The 25,328-nt window shown below is 34.5% G+C and overlaps 2 protein-coding genes across 3 annotated transcripts; one reads left to right on the top strand and one right to left on the bottom strand.

Annotated features, from left to right (window-relative positions):
• The first annotated feature begins 1,286 nt into the window (after positions 1 to 1,286).
• LOC112529287 (signal recognition particle receptor subunit beta-like) lies at positions 1,287 to 10,196 on the top strand. Of its 2 annotated transcripts, none has more exons than XM_025140499.1 (7): positions 1,287 to 1,341; positions 1,601 to 1,790; positions 5,639 to 5,721; positions 7,020 to 7,106; positions 8,089 to 8,237; positions 8,326 to 8,457; positions 9,789 to 10,196. In XM_025140499.1, the coding sequence occupies exons 2-7, from the start codon at positions 1,625 to 1,627 to the stop codon at positions 9,976 to 9,978; spliced, it is 807 nt and encodes a 268-aa protein (XP_024996267.1). In that variant the 5' UTR covers positions 1,287 to 1,341; positions 1,601 to 1,624; the 3' UTR covers positions 9,979 to 10,196. The 2 variants fall into 2 exon arrangements, with proteins under 2 accessions (XP_024996267.1, XP_024996266.1); XM_025140498.1 differs by having other exon boundaries at positions 1,326 to 1,425.
• Positions 10,197 to 11,808: 1,612 nt separating this feature from the next.
• On the bottom strand, positions 11,809 to 15,349 carry LOC112499701 (GDSL esterase/lipase 7-like). The gene is made up of 6 exons (XM_025103030.1): positions 15,214 to 15,349; positions 14,899 to 15,099; positions 14,162 to 14,289; positions 13,809 to 14,048; positions 13,372 to 13,627; positions 11,809 to 12,112 (listed from the first exon to the last, which is right to left on the bottom strand). The coding sequence occupies exons 1-6, from the start codon at positions 15,347 to 15,349 to the stop codon at positions 11,874 to 11,876; spliced, it is 1,200 nt and encodes a 399-aa protein (XP_024958798.1). The 3' UTR covers positions 11,809 to 11,873.
• Between the last annotated feature and the right edge of the window lie 9,979 nt (positions 15,350 to 25,328).

Raw genomic sequence — 25,328 nt, 5'->3', positions numbered from 1 at the left:
ATATCTAAAGTTCTAAACATCGTCATCAGCTAAAGGAAGCATTAATGCATCTCGGTATTCAATCAGTTGTATTGACCCTTAATATTATCGAGGATTAGGAACTGGTGTTGGGAGTATTAAACCCTCTACGGTAGGTTGGTGCTATCCGCCTATCCGACCCCTTTTGCATATATTTTAAACATACGATCCTCCATCTTTACAAAGAGTGTCAATTTTGGCTTGTGAAATCAGATTTCAAACTTCAGCACCTCTTAAAAAAATAATTCGTCACTTTATGGATTGTTAAAATGTGCATTTTCAAAGTGACTACTGGTCATAAAAATCAGAACAAGAGTCATTAAACAGTACAATATTGATTATTAATTTTTCCAGATACTCCAAAACATACATAACATTTCAATACAAATCAAGTATAACACCAATCAACAAACATATCGTTTTCAAGACTAATCAAGCCAGGCTTATAAAAAAATTGTACTTTTTGTTCACAATTTATTTCGTATAGCTGCTATTTTAACAAGTCGACGATTTAAAATGCAATTTTTTGAGATAGGAGTCGTTTACCTAGTCATTTACCTTATCGAATAAACATGACAAGAACAAAAATCTTACATGGTAGAAGCGATGATAAAGATGAAGAGTCTTACTCGGCAAGTGAAAGTGACAACTCTTACCAAGTAAATTGTTGCATAAACTATCGTTTTTATGAACTACAATCTTACCTGATATATTAAGGGGCCGTTTACCAAACACTTACCCGGTAAGTGCTTACGGATAAAATTTAACATTATCATTTACTCATCGCATAAGATTTTAGTCCAGCAAAACGGTATCGTATGTAACAATTTACCTGATAAACACTTACCGTGGTAAAAGTCGTCGCTCTCACTTACCGGGTAAGACTCTTGATTATTGTCTCGCTCTTACTGGGTAAGATTATTAATCCTTACTATATTCATCCGGTAAGGTAACGTGACTAAGTGTCTTACTTACCTGAGTAAGCATTTGGTAAACGACTCCTAAGTTAGAGTGTTTACTCTTACCAGTAAGCATTTGGTAAACGGCTCATAAGTTAGAGTGTTTACTCTTACCAGTAAGCCTTGCCAGGTAAACGTTTGTAAAATGACCCCTTAGTCTATTAAAAACTAAAGTAAGGGTCTAAAATAACATTTCAAAAAAATTTAGGGGTTGAAGTAGTAAAAAACAAAAAATACAGGTCCTTAGTTGACAAATTTAAAACATTTAATATTAGTAAACCCGTAAAAAATGCCAAAAAGAACGATTTGGGTCAAAATCCTAGGGTTTGGAGTCTGGGCGGAGCACTCGATCAGTCAATTATTGGTACGATTCTTCACTCTCTCTCTCAATTTTGGTTGGAACTTAGGGTTAAAAATCGAACCTGTTTCATCCTACCTTCTGCATCAGGTAAGCAATCTCATCGCTGTGATTTCTCTATCAAAGTGTTTTAAATAAGCAATCCCAAACACCCCCTTCACTATCTCTCTCAATTTTGGTTGGAACATGGGGTTTTTGTTCGTAATTGCTATGTTAAGTTTTTTTCAATTATCATTAGCTGATTGTTTTTGTAATTTTGCATCAGTTTTGTTGTTTGTGCGTGAGAGTGATGGATGTGGACAGGATAGAGCTCGTGAAAGCTCAATTGCAACCGTATTTACGTCAAGGGGAAGAATATGTTCGTCGTTTCGAAGAGTTTGCTCGTCAGATCCCACCAACTCAGATCTATATTGCATTTGGAGTTGTGTTCTTCACTACCTTCATATTCTACCTAAGTAATTTCACTTCCTTCTTTTGGCATCAGATCGTTTTCATAATCAGCAACTGTCTAGTTACTGAATTTTTTCCCTTAAATATGGACAGAAGTGTCCTTTGTTTAGTTGCTACTAGGGTGAGGTCTAGCAGCAATGCAGCATAGAATTTCGGATAATGGAAACTATTTAGCTGTAAACTTGGGTTTAATCCAGTTCAGTTTCTATGTAGTTGGAGTACACTAGCAGACCACTATGAGAAATTTATTTTACAGCAACAATAGGGCACTAGAGTAAGTTTCATGCTAGGGTAGTGCCTGAATTGCAGCGATTGCTGTTGAATGGTCGCATTTTGAGCGTAGATCAGGCACCAGAACTTGGCTACAGGGATTTTTTGGTTTGTCTACTTTGGCCATCTTTTGTTACAATCTTCTTAAGATTTATGAAGAAATAAGAAATCACCATTGATGGGTAGAACAGAGATTTCGAGTTTTAAGAGACAAAAAGGGCGAGAAAAGACAACAGAGATTTTGAGTTTAAAGAGACCAAAAAGGTGACACAAGAATGCAGGAGTACAAGCAACACGTTTGTAGAAAGTGCTTTCAGATTAACCCCAACTAACTAACTACTGATGATGAACTTTAACTGAAAAAGACATGTTAACTATGGAACTTTCTGTGATTTTGCTCAAAGGTGGTTGAAAATTATTAGACTGTTAAGTAATTGCACACATGCTCTTTTTAAGTGGTTGATGATTTTTATTAGCTCTCACGTGATCCATGTTGACGCAGCATTAGGAATGATTTTTCTTATACCCTCTGCGCTCGTGCCAATATATGGCATGCAAAGGTTGCTCAACCACAATTTGGAAGTCGATTGATAATATAACAAGTGTTCTTGAGCTTTAGTCATGATATCAGGAGCCTGCGTATGTAGCTTTAAAGGGGCATAAAACACGTCAATATTTTTTATGTCTAACAAAATGGCAATCGGTTTCAGAACCATATTAGACTTACTATCACAAAACACACAAGTAGGTGCGAGAGTAGTAACCTTTAGGTTTTTTGACAACTAAATTAGCCTGCCATGCCACAACCATTCCTTGCCAAGGATCGACATTAATTTTTAGTAGAACATTAAACTTTCTTTGTTTGCTTGATTCACATGAATGCGAGGCTCTTTCAAAAGCATACAATAACGGGAAACGGGCTTCCTTGACTGGAGATAGCTAGTCTAATCTCTGTCACAGTGAGAACTTAGAAGCTACAAACTGGTTGGGGGATGGCAAATTCTAAGTACTAAGGCAAGTTTACGTGGCTGAGAACTAGTAAAATCTTGTAGTGAGACACTTTGAGAGCCTTAAGTTGTGCTGTAAAGCCTAATGTTGCCATTGTAATTGTAAGATACAACAACTAGCTAAGAAACTTTTTGTGTTAGATAGCCAAAATTTTCTCCTTCATAGTAAAGCCTTTCCCCAGGATCTAAGGACTAATAGGTTGTTTCTAATCTAGAAGACTAGCTTCTTTTAGAATTCCCATTGCTTTAATTCATCATAAGCCCTTCTCATTTTGGGAAATCTTTATATTGAAGGTGGTGTTAAACTGGCTTAAGATCCTTGATGTTGAAGTCTTTATGCAGTTGTTCCTTATAGTCATCAATAAAACACTGGTTTGTCCCTCATGGTATGTCATATACATATATCAGTAAAACAAGAGCATCTTTCTTTTTATGTTAGTAGCTATGCTGTTAATTGCGGCGCTATTGCACTAATAGCGGATTGCGGACTAAGATAAATTGCGGTGAAAATTGCGTTTCCGATGTTACTGGCGCAATTGACCGATATTTGAGGTGAAATTGCAGACTATGTTGACTCGGATGCTGAACCTATTGCTTGCGATTAGCTCGTTTATCAACATTTTTCCTATTTTGTTTTGTGAAACTTGTTTAAGTTAATGTTTTGATGTTGAAACTATATTTTTAATTAATGCATATGATATGTTTATGTATGTATATATTTATATTATAATTATAAGAAATATTATATGAACCGCTATACCACCGCAGTGACCGCTATTTCAAATATCGGTCCTGACCGCAATTTTGTATTTTCACTGCTATAACAGCATAGGTTCGTAGAAAGGGAATACTTTGCATGACTTTGCACAAGTCTTTTTTGTGCAAAGAGATGGTTAATGGGAATATCATTGCAATTAGCTTGTTAAGCCCGTAGAGATTTCTTGGTCACCAAATGATACTAGGAGGGACTGTATTCTTCCTATCTTCATGCAAAAACGCATTGTGTACTTGTAGTTGTTCGACAAACCAGTTCTTCAAAGGTGCTTCAGACAATTGACCATTACCTGTTAACCCATTCCCTTCAGTTGATTACGCTTTTGCCACCAACTGTGCCTTAAATCTTTCAATCTTTCTCATTGTCCCTCTACTTTTATTTTGAACACCTGTTTAATTCAATGGTTTTTCAATTTTTGTCATTGCTCCTACACTCTTCCTTTCTTGTCTGTTTATTTTTGTTACTGATTTGCACAAGGAGATATTGACTCATGTTGGCAAAGGGCTTCTTCAGCTCCATTGGAGATTGAACCACCTCTTTCTTTGCTCACTTGTTAACATGTGGTATCTTTAATGCATCTGATTTAACCCACAAATGTTCCAATATTTCATAATTGACTCAACTGAACGGTGCTCTTGATGCTACTGTGAAGTGTCATTAGCAATATAGTAAATAATATGGTCATCAACTAAAAAGTATCTTCTATTAAGCTCCTTCCAGATAGTTGCTACTGAGTTTAGGAAACTAAATTTGTTGTTAATGCTTTCTTCGATTGCATTTAATGTCTGCTAAACGATCAAGTCATTTGTCCTTTCTATGTGCTCGTAGAGCATCCTCATTAAACTCAGGATATTCAGTTACTAAACCGAGCTTATTTTTTGCATTATCATCATGCTCCTGGTGAAATGTGATTTCCAGATCCATGCAGTTTTTTGGAAGTCAAAGTCATCCCTGTATTATGGGACTTCTTTTATCCTGAAACGATCTATATGATGGTTTTTGATGTAGAAAGAGAGGATGTAATTCTACTCAACCCAAATTTTGGAGGATTTTGGTGATATAGGTTTGATGAAACCATTTTGGGATTTTGAATAGACTTCCCATTCTAGCAATCACTTTGCAGAACAATGAAGATAGAACTATCAACATATTGGATGATGTCTTAGCTGTGATACCATGAAGTACAAAATTGCAATTAATGGATAAATTAGAGACTTCAAATCTTGAGGGAGAATAAACATGGCAATGGGAAGTACTGGAGGTCTCATTGTATTGCTGCAAGTGTACAAGCATCACATATATGTAGGAAGTGTTCCCCAACTAACTGTCAAGAGCGAACTTTGATAGAAAAATTACATAGTGCTTCCTTGAACAATATGTAAGTTTGCTTATATTAGTCTTCGACATCGACAGTTGTTAGACTGTTAAATTGTTCATATACCCCTCTAAGTACCTCTTGACGTTTATTAGCTTCAGTTTGAACCATGCCTGACCGTACCACTAGGAATGATATTCTTTACAGTTTCCTGTTATTTGTTTTGTTTTTGTAAGTAGCGGTCACAGGCATCAGAAGCTTTTTTCTTTTCTTTTCTTTCCATAGAATTGATACAAGTGATAGAGTTACCACTTCATGAACAACGAGGGGTTCACATTTTATATTTCTATTGCAATGTATTTCCTTTTAAGATTTTCAAGTTTGAGCCGAAGATTAATATAATGCAAGCATTCTTTTGCACATGCTACTGGACTGAAGATTGAAGTTGTTTTTTAAAATATATCTCACTCTTGAATATCTTTGCAGTACGCGTTTACAAGCATACCATATCTAACACCATTGTACTCAGTGGGCTTAGTGGAGGTGGGAAAACGGTTCTATTTTACCAGGTAAATATCATGGTGATTGGTATTTTGTAGCTTGCCCCTGGGAAATGCAGTGATATTTCCATGATCTCATTTTATAAATGTTAGTGGTTTTGTACTTGTGTGAAGTTGTCAAATCTTTTACAACTCCAAGTCTATCCATCTGGCATGTTAATAAATGATAATCTTTGGGGAAGTAAATTTGTCATTGCTTTTATCAGCTTAATTTTGAACATCTATATAGGAAGGAGCAATCATTTAGTTAGATTATTGAGAATGAGTAATGTTAACTCAGTAGTCTCTGTTATGTTGGTTGACATGATATACTGATACATGAAGAGGTAAGACAGATGTGAGCGCTTGTGAGTGCACATGGATGAACGGGCCAATAAAATGTGATAGGAAAATGATGGTGGTCAAACCTTAACTAATCATGAAGTAGTAATGTATGCAATCTGTACCCAACGCTACATATCATATGTATCAGTCCACCGAAGAAGGGAAAAATGATATCCCCCACATGCATATATCTACAGAAGAAAAAGTGCAACAAGTGGCATCCAGAATTACTGGCAGTTTTTACTTTTTAGATTCAAAAGTTGGTTCGCATTTGGTGGCAGCCCTTGCTATTTGGGCAAGACAATTTATTACAGGTTACTACAAAATTCTGAGGTAGGCTAGGATTATAGGACTGAATATTTACTTACTGTTTTCTAGACTGCCTCTGTCTCTCCTCATTTGTCAAGTTAGATAATACCAGCTTATGTGTCAACCCTGCATTTTAGAGGTGGAAAATTGGCGGGGTTAGGTAATGGGTCAAAATAGGTTGGGTCAGTTTGACCCACCACAAATATTTTGTTCCTCTTGAATTGCATTAATAATTCATGTATTAAATATTAGTTAGATAGATTGTATTCTTTAGACGATTATCTAATTATTTCACATAAAACAATTGAAGAGGTTGTAAGCATTTGAATACACGAGGAACGATTTTCGACCTGTTTGATCCGCTTAATTCTTTCAACCTATTTTCTTTTTGGCTATGTTTTTATTTTACCCATTTGACTCGGCAGATTGACCCATTTTGAAGTAAACACGCCAAAATTGCTGCCTTTATTGCATTTTACATCTCCAAGTTATTTTCCCTAGAATTTGTAGGGTACTTGTAACTTGTAAGTAATTCTTATGTTGTGATCTTTAGACCTTTTACTCGCTCAGGTAGTAGTTGTATATATGGTTTTGAGATTCCTTCCCAAATTATATTGGTGTCGATGTGTCATCATTTATTTCTTTTTAATCGAAGCTTGATATATCTGTTTCAGCTTCGTGATGGATCTTCTCATCAAGGTACTGTTACATCAATGGAACCGAATGAGGGCCTTTTTGTGCTGAACTCGGAGAGCTCCAAGGTGAACTACTGTACTCTTAACAAATTTATGCATACATGAGATCAGCAACAGTCTATCTAATATAGTAGGTATAATTTACTCCCTCTGTCCCAAAATGAGTGTCCACGTTTCTATTTTAGTTTGTCCAGAATAAGTGTCAACTTTCATAAGTGAGTTGTGAGTGCATGCTTTCTAATTCTACCCTTAATTATGAGAGAACGAAATTCATTACTCCCTCTACTATTAAGAGTAAAATTGTCATTTAGTTAATTAAAAAGTGTCACAATTACACATTTCTAAAACCTTGCCTTTTTCACTGTGGAAAGTGGACATTTATTTTGGGATGGAGGGAGTAATCATTTGAAGATAAGATACTCCAATATCAACTTACAGGTGCAGCTGGCATATATGTGTGTGTGTATATATATAGAGAGAGAGAAGAGGGGGGGGGGGAGAGAGGTTCAGGGGTAAACCTCAAAAAAGTGAAAAACTGAGTAACACCCTTGTAATAGTTCATCTGGACAGTATGCACATGTGCATAGAAGTAACTGAAGTTACATGTGCATACAACTTCAATTACTTGTATGCACATGTGCATACCGTCCAGATGAACGGTTACCATGGTGTTCCTCGGTTATTCATTGCGGTTTCCCCTAACCTTGACCCTATATATATAGTTGTGTTCCTATGAGAAATGCCATTTTCCGTGAGAAGTTTGAGAAATGAAACTTTTTCATGAAAACGTAACCTTCATATAATGTGAAGGCGTGTGGAGGTGACTGCCTTCACAGAAACTGGTGAAGGTACACATTCAGGTCCTGTAACCTTCAATAGCTTCACAAAGTATAATGTAACCTTCACATAATATAAGAGTACCTTCACCACTTCTCACCAAAAATATTTTTTCTCATATGATCCCAAGTCTCTGTCTCTGTGTGTGTGTGTGTATGCATAAAATGATGGCAACATTTTTTCTTCATCTTGTTCAAATGCCATTTTTCAGAAAGGCAAAATCAAGGCAGTTCACCTTGTTGATGTTCCTGGCCACTCACGTCTTCGCCCTAAACTGGATGAGTACTTTCCTCGAGCTGCTGGCATAGTATTTGTTGTGGATGCCGTGGAATTTTTGCCCAACTGTCGTGCTGCTTCAGAGTAAGACGTTTAAATTTTGTTTTTTTATGGAATGCAAGCTACACTAAGTGGATCTAACATTTGGACTTTGACATTTTGTTTGTATAAGGTATCTCTATGACATTTTGACGAAAGCGAGCGTTGTCAAGAGAAAAATTCCACTTCTTATTCTTTGCAACAAGGTGGATAAGGTCACTGCACATACAAAAGAGTTCATCAGAAAACAACTCGAGAAGGAAATGTATGCCATCACTTTCTCATTTGAGTCAAAATTTTAAACTTCTTCCTCTTTATTTTCTAGCAGTTTTCTATTTGAACCATCGTATTTGGTTCTTCATTGCAAACTAACCGTCGTTGAATTGAAATTGCCAAAAGAAAAGAAGGATTCTAGTTTGCTTTTGGACACAATGCAGATATAAATGCCAACAAGGAAAAAAAGTTAGGTCTTTTGTGCATTTTTGCCAAAAAGACGATTATTTGCAATGAAATACAAGTACGATGATTCAAAAAGCAATAACTCTGTTTTCTGTTCTTTTTTGTAATCCCCCCTTCTTGGCATAGGTGATCACATCATGAAAATACAAATGTATTTGCTTTCTTTTCCGTAGTCAATTTAACACCTTAACCAAACCGAATCAAACAAGTCCAATATATCCCATCCAGAGGTGGGTTCTAGGGGGAATACGATGTACGCAGGCCTGACCCCTACCTCATAAGGTAGAACGACTATTTCTATGAAGACCCCAACTAGTGAAAAGTATGTGAAAGGGATAGATACAAATTTGCTAAAATTTGAAAAACTAGATACGCTTAAACGATAGGAATAAAACTAGAAAGAGAGAGACAGATGTACTAGATTTTGATAAATCAGATATTATTAGGCAACTTAACACCTTTAAATGATCCAATCAACAAAGAAGAATTTAGTAACAATTTTCTTTGCAGTCGTAAAATCCATTTTTGTGGCTGGATTATTACTCTATGCATCCCTAAAAATCCATTTTTGTGGCTGGATTATTAATCTATCCATCCCGAAATAAGTGTCCACATTTCTAAGCTTAACGAGCTTAATAGGACTCATAGCTTATTCGGTCAGCTATACATCACTGTTTGGTAGTGACTTAAAGAGAGAGAAAATGGCTTATTCAGTAAGCTTCTTGGGGGGAGACTTTATGCTGAAAGCCAAGTTTTTCCCAAACCTGCCCCTCCCAGTTCAAAAACACACTCTTTATGGAAAACCAACCAAACACCCTCTTAGTTTGACCCAAAATAAGTGTCCACATTTCTATTTTAGTTTGACCCAAAAAAGGCACACACTCTCAAAAGTAAGTGCTTACTTTCCAATCCTACCCTTAACCATGAGATAAAGAAATTCATTACTCTTTCTCTAGTAAGGGTAAAAATGTCATTTAGTCAGAAAACGGTAATAATTACATATAACTAAAAATTGTGTTACTTTTTCATCATGGACATTTATTTTGAAACGGAGGAAATATTATTTTCGTCACATTGTGTGTATGAGTGTGTCAGTGGACAATTTGTTGAATCTATTTGCTCTTAATTGATTCACAGAGACAAGCTTCGGACATCCAGAACCGCTGTATCAGATGCCGATATATCTGATGAGTTCACACTCGGAGTACCCGGAGAACCCTTCTCCTTTTCTCAGTGCGTAAACAAAGTTACTGTTGCCGAGGCTTCTGCATTAACCGGTGAGATACTACCCTTGGAGCAGTTCATCAGGGAACGTGTTAAACCTTGATTCATATCTATTCAATTCATTTTGGTACCAAAATACAAACTGTATGTCGGGAAATGGTTGTTGTTTATCGGGAATTAACCAACCTAAGTAGAGAAATAGTGACGGAATTGCGGTTCCTTTTTTTGGATGTTATTTTAGGAAGACATGTTCATATTCTAAGAATGCTTTTTCTTGAGAAAGATTGATTGTGTTATATCTCAGATTGCCAGTTTCTTTGAGAATTTAATAAAGCGGTTTGAAATAGCGGTCCGGTGATTAGCGGCGCTATTGAGTGCTAAATGACCGCATTTTGAACGCAAAGAAGTGACCACATAACCGCTATTTGTAGATAGGCTGTTTTAGCGTTAAAAAGGTAATTTTGTGGGCTTTTATTTTGGACCTTCGTCGAGTTCTATTTTCGTTCGACATTATTAAGGCTTCAATATTCATATTTTTCATTTTTGGACACCATTATTTTGACCTCCGTTGTCGAATGATAGTATTTTTCACGTTGTTCATATATATTAATAGGAATGGCAACGGGTCGGGTATTAATATCCCCGTCCTTGAAACCGATAACCATAACCGTCCCGATTCCCGTCGTGGATCTTATCGGAGATTCCCATCGGGTCCCTGCAGTTTCCTCGATCCCCGTTGGGGAACTCATTAAGGGTAAAAATTCTCTGTTCACCGTTGGTTATAGCCGAAACCAAAACCGACCTAAAACATTACAAAACGTTATTTTCACAAGTAGTATATTACAATCTTTATAAACACGCAAGTCTAAATGTCTTGAACATAATCAAACCAATTATAAACAATGTCTTACATTACAATATAAAAGTAAATAGATGTTCAAATATCATCCAACTAACATTACGATTTCACAATTACATAAATAACTGGATTTTTTTTTCCGTAAGGCTTATTTGGGGCGTTGAGATAAAGTGGATAAAAGTCTTTTAAATTTTAATGTTAGTATTAGATCAAGAGTTGGTTCAATATGAAAAACCTGTTTAAGCGTTTAACTCTGGAAAGAAGGTGCAGAGATCTGGATAGTGGAAATCAGAGTTCGAATATGGGAAAGAATAAGGGAGGAACATGATACAAAATCATTTAGAGAGTTTTGCAACCATTAAGAGGCAGATTTTTTTTACCCAATAAGCGCTTACCGTTATAAGAGTCGTCTCCCTCACTTACCGGATAAGAGTCTTGGTCCTTGTCTCGCTCTTACCGGGTAAGATTCTTGGCCTTTACCATATTCGTGCGGTGAGGTAATGTTACTTGGTAAGCGCTTACTTGGGTAAGCGTTTGGTAAACGACCCCTTGGTAAGATCAGTGTATATTTGGGACTCACAGTTAGTATTTTTTTGATGATATTATATACATACACACACATACACATACAAGGCTGGGTCGGCTAGTGATCACCGTCCCAACCCCCAATAAAATCCCCGAATATGTCCCAGATCCCCGGCCCTGTCCCCAATAAGAAGTCCTTGAACCCGGCCCGGAAATTTTGGTTTTCGGTTTTCACCATCAGTTTTGATTTTTTTTGCCATCCCTATACACACACAGACGAAAGATCGTGTAGGAAGGAGGAGAGTTAAGGTGAGAACCGTAAGAAGGGATCTTGACCATTGATCACCTTTAATCTCAAATCCACTAATGAATCGCGCTTGATACGATGCATCTTGGTACATCTAATCATAATGTGCATTCACGGTCCTGGCTGCAATTTCATATTTTGACCGCTATAACAATACATCAGAACACACATTTTATTCGATTTCAAACGTCGATACAAGACATGTGTCATCCATATACAGAAGCTAATCTATACACATCACCAAATCATGATTCACAATTTCCCTAAGAAAACATAGAAGAAGTTATCATCAATGGCTGAAACTGCATCATCTGATTCTAACCCCTTGAGCTACCATCTGTTCCATGTTCATAGGATAACACATTCTGGTGTGCAATCCAGACCACACATTCTCAGCTAAGATCTCATTCACAGCAGCTGTTGGATGAAACTGATCCCACCATAGATAGTTTGAAGCATTCCCACAAGCCATTCCAGGTGATATACACATCATCCAACCGTTGTATCGCCCTAAACCGCAACACGCTTTATCCGAAACGCTAAATCCTGTAAGGATCGGGTAAAAACAGCTCAAGATGACTTCAAGGTCCATACAAAAGGAAACCAATACAGTAACTCAGAGTTAGGAACTGTTTGGCTGGTTTTCCATTAAGTCCTGTATGGATAAAACTATCTGTGTGGATTAATCTGTTTATATAGATCGAGAAGGTTTTTGTTTGGTAGGTTTTTTTCATAGATGGAAGAAGAGTTTTTTTTAGGGAAGGGACAGGTTTAGAAAAACTAGACTTTCTACATAAACTCCTCTTTAGAAGCTTACTGAATAAGCCACTTTCTATATCATTAAGCCACTACCAAACAGTCATATATAGCTGACTGAATAAGCTGTGGGTCCCATTAAGCTCTTTAAGCCGCTAACAAACAAGCCTAAAACCAATCCAAACCAAACTGACCTTGTAGATCCTAAGCAGATGTAGGGTATGGGGTAGGGTGTAGATAAGCAGGCCCGAAAAGTGAGTGTGTGCGAAGAAGCAAAAACATCTAGAATGACTTGATGCAAACCAAACTCAAGGCATATTTGTTAGCAGCTTAATGAGCTTAATGGGACTTACAACTTAACTATACATAACTTTTTGGTAGTGGTTTAATGATATAGAAAATAACTTATTTGTTCAACTTCTAGGAGGAAGCTTTATGTAGAAAGCCAAGTTTTTTTCCAGCTCGTCCCTCCCAATTAAAAAACACGCTCTTTCTATCTATGAAAAAACTCTCTCAAACAAAAACTTTCCCGATCTATACAGACAGATTAATCTACACAGACAACTTTATCTATACAACCAAACGCCCCCTAACCCTGCAAATCCTATGCTGATGTAGGGTCTGGAGGTTAGATGTACACAGACAAACTCCAATAAGTGATGGTGTGTGCAAAGAAGCAAGCAAGCAAGTTACAGGTAAGAATGTGTACCAAGAAGTAGAAACATCTAGGATGACTTATACCGTCCAAGCCAAACTAACCCGATAAATCCTAGTAGGAGAAAAAGTGAAAGTGTGTGCAAAGAAGCGGAAACATCTAGGATGACTTAAACCAATCCAAAGTCCAAACCGAACTAAACCACTTAACCTTATGTAGAGGTAGGGGTACATCTGGGGGTAGGATGTACGCAAACGGACCCAAATAGGTGACAATGTTTGAGAGTGTGTGCAAAGAAGCAGAAACATATAGGATGAATTCTTTCTTCCATTTCCACATGATTTCAACATAAAAGATTTGGAGAATGATAGAAGACAGGATGATTTTATCTTACCATATTGGTCAAAATTCTTGATGATGTCCATGGAACCAAGATAAGCATCACAGAAGATGATATTGGCATCAATGAGTTCTTTACGAAGCTCCTTCACAGTATATCTCATAACAAAGTTGAATTCCATTATCATGTTGTTTATCGTCTTCACACATTCCCCATTCTCGCTGTTGTATTGCCACAAGTAGTAAGGAGCACAACCGATAGGAGCCAGTCCCATCACCACCACTCGCCTAACATTCGCATTGTACAAGTTCTGCACCATCAATACAAAATTATCAAACCAAACGAACCCAGTATATCTCAGCTGGTAGTGGGGTCTGTAGAGGGTGGAACGTACATGGACTTGACCTCTACCCCAATGAGTAAAGCATAATAGATCAGAAAGAAAAAGATCCAATAAATAGGATGTGAACATAATAGAGGATTCTTGTAACCTTTATCTCCTGCTTCAATGTATGAGCTAAAAACTGTGTAAATTTCCATGAAATATACTTAGATTGCACACCCGACACATCAGGAAGATAGTAGTGGATGTAATCGTTAGTCCCAATTGAAATGTAGAATATCGAGTTTGAGATGAGATTAGAGGCAGCATCTTCACCCATTGTTAGTATGAACTGTTGGAATGTATCCATAACCTGTTGAATTTGTTGGGTGAAGGATATGTGCTGACCCTGCATGATTATAACATATATTTATGTCTATATCTCAAGAACCATACAAAATAAACAACATATGGGACCATTTATGACCATATTTTGAACAAAATCTTGGTTCTGAAGCATACCAATTCTGATCCACTAGAAAAGATCATTCCAGCACCAGCAGAAGCGTAATTCAACCCTTGTTTCATATCTGAAAAGGACCCACTCTGACCTAGGTAGCTCGGAACAAAGGGAAGGCCCAGATACAATGCTGTGATCGAAATGAGAAATATGGTTAGAACACTGATTTCGCCAACATAAGTTCCAACCATTCTAAAGGATTTACATTTTGACCTATGAATCCTAACACACCTGTCATGAATTCTTTGGCTTTTTAAGAAAAAACTTATGGGTGCATTACAGATTTTAACAAGACAGCATGGCGAAAGTTGTTGGTTTCCATTTGTGACAAACCCGTATGGATATTAATCAAGAAAGTTCCAAAGAAACATATGATAGAAGACCTTTCATGTAACAAAATGGGCAGAAAAAACAAGATACTTCAAAAAAGAACCAAAAGGGGAGGAACAGGAAAGACCAAGAACTTTTATCAAACACCTGATGTGCAACCACTCAATTGACTGCAATTATCATTTGAAGTTAACAGAACTTGAAATACCAAACATGAGTAAATCAAAATTTCTTTGCCAAACAGACAATTCAAAAAAATCCACCCAAAATAATGCTTCAATATACATGACTATGAAAAGAACAATAAAATGACAACAAGAACATCAGAAATGCACAATAAAATGAAACGAAATAACAACCATATCCTCAAGGAATTCAAGAAAACATAAATTATGGAGTAATCACTTACCAAGATAATCAACAGGAATTCTTCCATTGCAGAACCGTCCGGTGGGTTTATGGGTATCAAAGTCACGTCCATAAGGAAGATGATCTGCTCGTGCAAGAGTTGCAAGAAAATTGTTGGTCCCACAGTCAACAGAAGAGTCACCGATAATGAATAATGCCGGAACCGAAATAGGAGCAGGTGGTGGTGGTGGTGACGGTGACGGTGGAGGTGGCGGAGATGGAGACGGTGGAGGTGGCGGAGATGGAGACGGTGGAGGAGGAGGAGGAGAGACAGAATTATTTGTTGATCCAGTATAAAGATCTTGAGAAACAGAATGATTTCTTGATCTACTATTATAAAGATCTTGAGAAATATGGACAACTCCAACCGGTTTGAAACCAAAAAACATGGCGTGAGAAAGAATCAAGAGGCTCAATAATCGAAAAGAGGAAGAGGAGGAGGAGGACTCCATTGATGAATGCGAGCTTTTGACTGATAGAAATGGCGGGTGATTCAGAGCTGAATTTAAACGGCCAAAACGTTTGACTTTTGAAAAAGTCAATACATGCGACATTTTGGGCTTTTTATGTTGGGCCTTGATATGAAGCCCACTTTAAATTGGGCTACAAAATTGGCTTTTGGGTTTTAATTTTTTATTTAGTTAATTCATAAAAATAATTAAAATTTTAACGTTTAAAAATAGTACCATTTATGGGTTTTAAATCATTATAAAAGAATAAAATTTTAACAAAAATATTATATTATTTCTTAAAAACGACGTATTTTTATACTTAAATAAAGGGTTGTTTATCAAATGCTTACTGGACCACTTACCTTACCGGATAAATATGATAAAGACTGAGAATCTTACCTGGTAAAAATGATGATAATGACCAAGAGTCTTACCTGTTAAGTGAAAGTGACAATTCTTACTCGCCTGACAAAAATGAAGTGACTGTTGCATATGATGACATTTTGATCAGGGCCGGACTATATAGAAGGATACAGGGCACGTGTCACCGCTTCATGTTATCGTCGTGAGAGAAAAACATTACATTTATGAAGAATGTCACCGTATTGTTTTGTCGGGTGACATCATATAGTTTTCGAAACTGAAATGTTAGTGTAAGAGTTTGATGGCGGAGATGGGAATTGTTCTTGCCATTGTACAAAACTTTGGTGTTCTTTCATAGACCGATTGTGTTTGTAAGTATATATATAGATATGATTCGAACATGAGTCTCTTTTATGCAAGGATAGAACCGACGGACATTTGCTTTTTACAATCAGATATTTTTGGGCCCATCTTTAGTTTTGATGGACTAGAATCTTATTTGGTAAGATCAGTACAAATATTAACACTTACTGATAAATGCTTATTGGGTAAGCGTTTGGATAAACAACTTCTGGATGTTGCTTTATTTTATGATGTTCGCATTTACTAATTATTTCATTTCATAATTACCACATGGGTTTTAATTAATATTTTCAAGCCAAGAAAATGATCTTCTAACAAACAAACGAACATGAAATTAATGACGATGTTATTATCGTCCTAAAGTTCATAGTACAGATTCTTCGATATATTTTATAGAATTACTTTAAAATAGAAAATCAAAATTCAAAATCTATAAAAAAAAATTAGGGGGTGTTTGGTTCACATAATGAAATTTGATGGAATTGGAATTTATCAAAGAAATTTGAATTTGAAGAAATTGGAATGGAATTTGACCACGCGTTTGGTTGGTAGGAATTGGAATCGAATCTTTCAATAGAATTGGAACGATCGTCTTTGTTTGGACTATTCCACCCTTCACCTCCCGCCCACACCCTACCAACCACCATGTCACTACTGTCGTTGTCACAACTATCACCCCAACCCTGCCCCCAACATTCCTGCCCCACTATTGCTCCATATGTGGAGGTTGTTGGGGGCAGGCAGGGTAGGGCAAGGCGGTGGGGGCGGGGCTAGAGTAGGGCAGTGGGTGGCAGGGTGGTAGCTGTGATGACTACAGTGTAGGATAGTGGTTAGTGGTGGGTTGTAGTAGGGTAAAGTGGGGTGGGGGCGAGGCAGGACGGTGGGGTTGGTAGGGGTAGGTGGCGGGGTGGTAACTGTGACGATGATAGTAGTGGGATAATGGTTGGATGGTTGGGTCCTGGGAGTGTGTGGGTATGACGACAACAATAGTGGCATGGTGTTTAGTGGTGGGTTGTGGTAGCGTGGGGTGTGGGTGAAGGGCGGTTGTTAAGGCGACAATAGTCGTGTAGGGGTGGGGGTTAGGTTAGGGGCGGTCCGGTGGCGATGGGTGGCATATGTGATGACGACATTGGTGGGATTGTGGTCGGGTGGCTGAGAGTGGGTGGGTATGACGACAATAGTAGTGAAGGGCGGTTGTTAAAGCGACAACAGTAGTGGTGTGATGGTGGTGGGGGGTTAGGGATGGGGCATAACGAACAATAATAGCATGGTCGTGGTGGGTGGTGAAATAATTCAATTCCTTCCATTATACCAATGAATGATACATTCATTTTTTTTTTGTGAAATTCAATGTAATTTGAAGGATTCCGTCCATTTCAAAAAAATAAACCAAACAAAAGAACTGAAATTTGGTCAAATAAATTTATCATTCAAATTCCATCAAAATCCTTTGAATTCCACAAACCAAACAGCCCCTTAGATTCAACTCCAATAAGGCAACAACTTTTTTATTTTAGAGATTACAATATTAATTATAGTATTATAATATTTCATACAGTTAAATTAACTATTATTTCTAGTTTTAAACATCTAATTTCAAGGTTTTTATTGATGAAAATATAATTAAAAATGTTTCTTTTTTAAGATAATTGTTTTTGGAGAAGCTGTATGCAAAAATTTACACTGTATGAGAGAGAAATTAATTTTTGTATTCTTTCTACCAATGAGAACCCTTGAAATTAAATGTATACGAGAGAGAAATAATGTTTATGGAAGGTATTGAATTCATCTTGTAATCTATAAATTGGAGAAGCTGTTGGAGATGAATATAGATTTTCTTTTGAGATTTTGACGTTGGATTATCCATTTTGGAAAATCTGTTGGAGATGCTCTAAAGCACTAATCACGTGAGAGTCGTCACGCTTGCTTACAGGGTAAGACTCTCGGTTTTGGCCGTCGCTCTTACCGGGTAGGATTTTTGATATTTTCCATGTTTTTTTTTTTCGTACGGTAAGTGATCCGATAAACACTTATTGGATAAGCATTTGGTAAACGACCTGAAGGAGTGTACCGTGCACAAAAATGCGTAAGCAATCGCACGGATAGGGTTGTTCAAAGTCCGGTTTGGGTGGTTTACCCCCCAAAACCGTAAAACCAAACCGCAGTGGCAATTTAAAAGTTTTTCAAACCGAGCGGTTTGGCAGCAAGTGATCAAACCGATCAAATCGGACCATCAAAAGGAGGTCTGGTCTGACCGGTTTAGACGGTTTGAGCCTCTTATGGACTAGACCGGACCGAACAGTTTGGCTGTTTTTCAGTCCGGACTCATCAAACCACCAAAAATGATATCGACTTGGTTTTACAAGTTTGAATAGTCTTAACGGTTTTTTTGAACACCCCTATGTACAAATACAAATATTATTATTATTTAATTACACAATTATTTAAATTAAAGAAAAAGAAAGTTGAAATTTGAATTTAAAAATCATTGCATGTACCCTTTCACTTAAAAGGGGGAGACAATTGCTTCATAAACAAATAAAAGAAAGAATCTCAGATTTATAAGTTTAATGCTTATCTTTTTAAATTACCATAACAATCTATTTTCTTTATAACTGCTACCACTCAATCTTGATCGTCCATTTTCTTGATCAACATTTAAGATTTTTTTTTTAAATTTAATTGATTTAAAAAAATTAGGAAAAGGGCAGTTTTGGAATATATTTTAATTATTCTAAATTTAATGCTTATCTTTTTCTCTCGTCGATAAACCCCAAACCAACGGCCATCGCCGCTAAACCTACAGCCACCGACAACCTCCATCTCTCTCTCTCTCTCTATGGGTTTGCCGTCACGTTAACCCGTGACTCCACTTTTAAGGTTTGGCTTGCACTGTAACGCGTTATGACGTGTTACAACACGTTATGGCACGCTACAACATGTTATGACATATTACAATGCCTTATTTTGTAAAGTGTGGAGATAGTTTAATATATAATTTGAGCGATAAATGATAATTATGTATGAGATTTAATTAAACATAAATAAGAAACCTAAAAACTAAAACCTTAAATAGATAAATATTTACTCATATTCTCGTACATGAAAAGTCAAACACGAATTCTTTGAAAATTGAGAAAAATAGCGAGTAGAGATTCAAGAGATTTAATCTCGATTTTACACTCTTAGTATCATTTTCTATAAATTTTATATATTTGGTATCAATGGTTCTTTTTTTTATTACTTTATATGAATTTAATTTGTTCGAAACTATTATTCAAAACACTAACACATACAAGGATGGTTGTGTGCGTGCGTGTGTGTGTATATATATATATATATATATATATATGTGTGTGTGTGTGTGTACCACCTTAGGGCACGTCTTGGAAAACACCATCGTCTAGCCGTAATTCGTAAGGCTTGAGGCTTAACCTTGCCGCCACGTCTTGCATCATTTAAAACCATGAATATTATACATACATACATATATATATATATATTCAATTTGTATATCATTATTTAAATGTATATTTTAAAAATTGGTCCAAAAATAAAAATGAAACCACAAATGTGATTTTTAAATGTAATTTACCCCAAGTCCCTAAATATATTATTTTACTCATATGTTCTTATTTTTTTAAAAAAATAATATTTTATATATTTGATAAAAAAAATAAGTATTTTATTGAATTTATATCAAATTAAACCTTTTTTTAGACAAAAGCACATGAAACGAATGAAAGGTCCATTAATTGATAATGTAAGATTTAAAAAATATTTAGAGTTATTTTATGAATTAATTTATGAATTAATTTATCGTATATAAATATTATATATTTAAAAAAAAAATACTTGGAGTTATTTTATTTAAATATATGAAATAATATTTTTACGAGAAATACAACAAATAAATTTACACACTTTTACATATTTAATTAGGTTTGAATTCCTGATCTTCTGAGAGATTAAAAGTCATATTTAAATATCCGACTTTTTGAGATATTAAAAATGCAAATTTCACCTTGTCAAAAGCCAATTGTTTTTTTTTTTCAAATCTAATGACATTTGCTTTTGAAACCTAATCATATGTAATTATGCACTGAAATCACATTCGATTACAGGAACACAGTCAATGTAAGGATGTATGGACAACTTGGCCCGTGACGTAGGTCGCACGTAATCACATGTGATTTTATGTATGAATGTAATGTAAAATATCATGTGATTTGATCATTTTTCTATTTTTATTATTTAGTCATTGTTTTCTTCTAAACACGATTATCTATATTATATTATAAAACATTTAACAAAAACTCTTAAAAACCATTTTTTTCTACGTAGAGTCCTGTTTATTAATACATATTACTTAAAACTCAAAATTGCAAGTAGATTGTGTGTAAGTACAACTTATTAAAGCTTCATATCTGAATTCGTGTAACTAACTGCAGATAAATATAATCAAATACATAATAAACATATCATTTTAAATATAAAAAATCTAAAATATAATCAGGATAATTATTGAGTTCTAACATAATACTTAATTATTATCTATTAAATTTAGGTGTTTATTTATTTATTTATATATATATATATATGATTGGATCAAATTCAATGCATGTAATTCACTATAAAGTTTCTGAAAGCATTTGGTTTGTGGGGATTTGTTAAAACCACCAAACATGTATAGACTTGATCCTACCTTTATTCATGCACCTAACTTCACAACTCAACATTCAAGAATCCATGGACTGACTCATTTTTCCTAATTATTATTTTACATAAAAATAAATTATAAATTTTGTCGAATATAGAAATTTTCGTTCCTATAATTACAAAATTACAAGATGACCATCGTGGTTTGTAAAAACGTTTGCTTTTGGTTCTTCACTCTAATAGTCGTTAAAAAATTCCTTTAAATGAGGGACATTTTTGTTCTTTTATCGATTTTTTGCCTTTTATACTATCAAAAATACAGGGACCAAAACCATAAAATCGATTTTGATTGCAAAAAAACAAATTTTTTTTAAAAAATGACAAAAATGCCCCTATTCAATGGAACTTTTCACGACCATTAAAGTGAGATATCAAATCTAAATGTTTTCTTTTTCAAAACACGACGATCGTTTTATAATTTCAAAACTATGAAAACAAAAAGTGTTGTTTTCGATAAACCACATGAACCAAATTTAATATAATAATCTTTAAAAAAAAGTGAATATTTTTTTAAAATTATAATTTTTGATTCTGTTGTTTCTTAAAGGACCAACGTATATGTAAAAAGCTTAACAAACCGATATGTTTATGACTTTGTTATATCAGTTTCTTTTAATATATCATTTCAGTTTTCTTTTCTGTGCATCTTAAAAACCTTCCATCTTCAATCATGAACCAATTCATAATATATATTAAAGAACTATAACAACAAAAATGATAAGATAATAACTGTTAGAACTCTGGAAACAGAATAAATATACTTGGATAATTTAAGGATCGTGTATTATACTCTTTCCAAAATCTGTGATTTCGACCCTATTACCTGGGATATCACAAAATCAGATTTGGGATACTACAAGAACAACGATCTAGATTTCAGGCAAAATCCAAGATCAAACACATAATTTCCTTGCTTGTTTATGTACCTTAAGAGAAAAAAATTTGGCAGAGTAACAGTATGCAAAAGATCGTGACCCTGCAATGAACCAAAATCGTATATATAGTCACCTGCGGTTAAGTCAGTTATTTTGGTGGGAGTCATGTCTGTTCCCAATAGACGCGGTTGTTCGAGAGTTGGGATCCATTTCTCACATACGACTCTGCCCCAATAGACGCGGTTGTTCGAGAGTAAATGATAATGTTGATTTTACCAATAAATACTTACCGGGTAAGTGTTTGGTAAACGACCCCTAAGATTGGTTACTATTTTTATCTGTATTTAATCAACATCAGTAATTTTTTTTTGTAAAGTTCAATTATTTTCTTGATATTTTTCCAACTTTAATTATATAATTAAATATTAAATAAAAAATAATAAGTAAGCTTGCAATTAGAGAGTAATCCCAAGGGTAATGGGAAGGGTGAATTGGGTATTTTCATGGGATTTGTAACGTAGATTTGGAACCCTTTTTCTATTGCAATGCCATATAACTTGGTTTATGTCCCAAAAAGTTACCAATTTTAACCCTACAAATTATGGGTGTTTATCTATCAAAAGAATTTGATCTTGAAGAAACTGGAATGAAATTTGACATAATTTGACCACGCATTTGATTGGATGGAATTGGAATCTTTCGGATATCTCGTGAAATGGTGAAATCTTTAATCTAAGGGGTCGTTTACCAAACACTTATCCAGGTAAGCGTTTATCAAGTCATATTATCTTACCGGATGAAGAAGACAAGAACCAAGAATCTTACCCGATAAGAGTGAGACAAGGGCAGAGAGTCCTACTCGGTAAGTGAGGACGACGACTCTTACCACAGTTAGCGCTTACCGGGTAAATTGTTGCATAAGATGCAATTTTTGTTGACTAAAATCTTACCCGCTAAGTAAGCGATAGTGTTGAATTTTACAGATAAACGTTTACCGGGTAAGTGTTTGGTAAACGACTCATAAGGTATTCAAGACTTGTGTCTCACGTTACGTTAAGCTTGAGGCACGCCATGACATATTGCATAGTTTTTGTAACACGATATTTGATTTTACTTATTTTTTAATGTCTTAGTTGTTAGTTTTTTAATATATCAGTTAATTTAAATTGTTTATTATCATTGATTCATTGAGTAATAGTAAAAAAACATATGTTTATGTATATAATATTATATATAATATACAGATTTGCCGTCATAAGTCACACCTTGACCTCGTCATGGCTTCCAAGGCTTGAAGTTTGGCCTTACCGCCACAACGCGTCTCACACTATTTAGAACCTTGATATTTTTATTTTCATTAATCAGTAAAATAACCATTTTTAGAGGGTTTCGTTAGAAAATAGCCAAATTCTGTGAACTTTGCCCAAAAGATGCATTCACTTTTGAACTTTGAACATCATCATATTTTTACTTTGTACTTTTTATGGGTATTGATAAGTTAAAATATTGCTGTAATTTTTTTAGAGGTACTGTTACGTCCATATTAAAACTATAAATTATCTGATATGAGTACCAAATAGAATAAAATATAAAAAATCTCATATCATATTAAAAAGGAAATGCGTAAAATAGCAACTTACTTTTATAAATTTTCTTATTATAGTATTCTATTTTCAGTTTTTCTTATTAGAACAATGTACTTTCAAAATATTTTTTATTAGATTATTGTACTTTAATTTTTTTACCCATTACAGCATTGAGAAATCTTTTAAATTAAATTTACTCATTATACCAAGTTTCTCTGTCACCTCATCGTCTATGTAGGCTGTCTACATGTACGATAGTGCTGACATCAAAATTACTTTATTATAACATCACCAATTTCTATTACAACATTATGACTTTAATTTTAATTTTTTTAATCATTTAAACATTGTAAATTTAATCAAATATATTTACTAAAAATTATAATAAATATTATTTGAGATTATAATATCATTTTTTGTATTTTGTTTTTTGACATATTATAAAAGGCAAATGACACCCAAATCGATAACTTTTTTTAGCATTAACATATCTGCAATAATATATCAAACAATACATGAAATAAAATCTTTTTTACCGTTATATAAGTTTTTTATTAAATTAAATATTTTATTTTTAAATAACAAATACTCTTTTTTATAACTCTGCTAACAAATCAAAATAGGTAAACATACAAGCGTCACCAATACAATTTAATATTATAATTTTTAGTTAATATATTTGATTAAATTTACAATGTTTAAATGATAAAAATATTAAAATTAAAAGTACAATATTGTAATAGAAATTGATGATGTTATAATAAAGTAATTTTGAAAGTATAATGCTATAATAAGAAATATCATGTCAGTATTATCGTACATGTGGACAAACTACGTGGACGATGAAGTGACAAAGAAACATGGTATAATGCGTAAGTTTAATTTAAAAGATTACCTAATGTTATAATGGGTAAAATTTTGAAAGTACAATGACCTAATAAAAAACATTTCGAAAGTATATTGCTGTAATAAGAACAACTGAAAATATAATGCTATAATAAGATAATTTGTAAAAGTAGATTGATATTTCATACATTTTGCCCTATTAAAAATATTTCAAACTAAAACAACAAAAAATTTTAACATAACAAAGAATATCAAAGATTCAATTTTTAAACAGAAATTTCTGAAAATTAATACTGACTTCGATTTTGAAATAAACTAGAGAAGTCTTAATTGAGGTGAGTTCACAGGTTGGACTATATAGATCTGGGCCCCAATAACACCTCGTAAAAGGCATAAAATGTTGTATTTTGCAAACCTAGCATGCGAAACCCTAATTTGTACTTTTTCCTGATAAAAATAGTATAAAAATTTGGAGTTCGCAAAATCCACTTTGCAAACCAGATGGCTATTTTGTGTAAATATCGAAAAATTTGGCTATCTTGTAACGAAAACCTTCTGTACAGATGGAGAAGTTTTTGTTTTAGAGACTTTTTGTTTATAGACAGAAGGTGCGTGTTTTTTTTAATTGGGAGGGGTTTGTTTGAAAAAAAAAACTAGACTTTTTACATGAATAAGCCACTTTCTGTATCATTAAGCCGCAACCAAATAGTTATGTATAGCTGACCGAATAAGCCGAGTCTCATTAAGCTGCTAACAAACACACTCTAAATTTAGACAACTATAATTCAGTCATTTATAAACCTCCTAATTTATATAAACTGTTCGTATAGGTTAATGAATATCTGCTTCAACAAATATCTCGATTATTTTTTTAATCTAAAGCATTGATCCCATAAATATCTTAATAATAAATGAACTTCTATAATTTTCCATAAATATCTCAATTGTTTGGTTTGTATAAGTTGTGAGGTTTGCAAATATGATTATATATATATATATATATATATATATATATATAGGGTTGGGTTCACGTGAGACCAAAGGTTTTTCGTGAGACCCGTAAGACCAATTTATGTTCATTGATCAACTATATAAGTTAATGATCTAATAGTCTAAATTGTACGGTGGCAATTTTGTAATCATTGAGAAGTCTCATGGCGTTTATGAATGTTCAGATCTGACGATTGTAGATCTAATCCAAGAGTTGAGAATTGGTCTTACGGGTCT

This window comes from Cynara cardunculus, assembly GCF_001531365.2.
Source record: "Cynara cardunculus var. scolymus isolate 2C chromosome LG 16, CcrdV1, whole genome shotgun sequence".
In the NCBI taxonomy this organism is placed as follows: Eukaryota; Viridiplantae; Streptophyta; class Magnoliopsida; order Asterales; family Asteraceae; genus Cynara; species Cynara cardunculus.
Note: the sequence above shows the minus strand (reverse complement) of the source record. Positions and strands in the feature narration are given on the sequence as shown.

Excerpts from the sequence above, each read along its gene's own strand:
- LOC112529287 (XM_025140499.1), top strand. The coding sequence starts at position 1,625 with ATGGATGTGGACAGGATAGAGCTCGTGAAAGCTCAATTGCAACCGTAT. Across the intron at positions 1,791-5,638 it reads TACCTTCATATTCTACCTAA|TACGCGTTTACAAGCATACC; the intron begins GTAATTTCACTT and ends ATATCTTTGCAG. Across the intron at positions 8,458-9,788 it reads AAACAACTCGAGAAGGAAAT|AGACAAGCTTCGGACATCCA; the intron begins GTATGCCATCAC and ends ATTGATTCACAG.
- LOC112499701 (XM_025103030.1), bottom strand. The coding sequence starts at position 15,349 with ATGGAGTCCTCCTCCTCCTCTTCCTCTTTTCGATTATTGAGCCTCTTG. Across the intron at positions 14,290-14,898 it reads AATTCCTGTTGATTATCTTG|CATTGTATCTGGGCCTTCCC; the intron begins GTAAGTGATTAC and ends TTTCGATCACAG. Across the intron at positions 12,113-13,371 it reads CAAGAATTTTGACCAATATG|GATTTAGCGTTTCGGATAAA; the intron begins GTAAGATAAAAT and ends CGATCCTTACAG.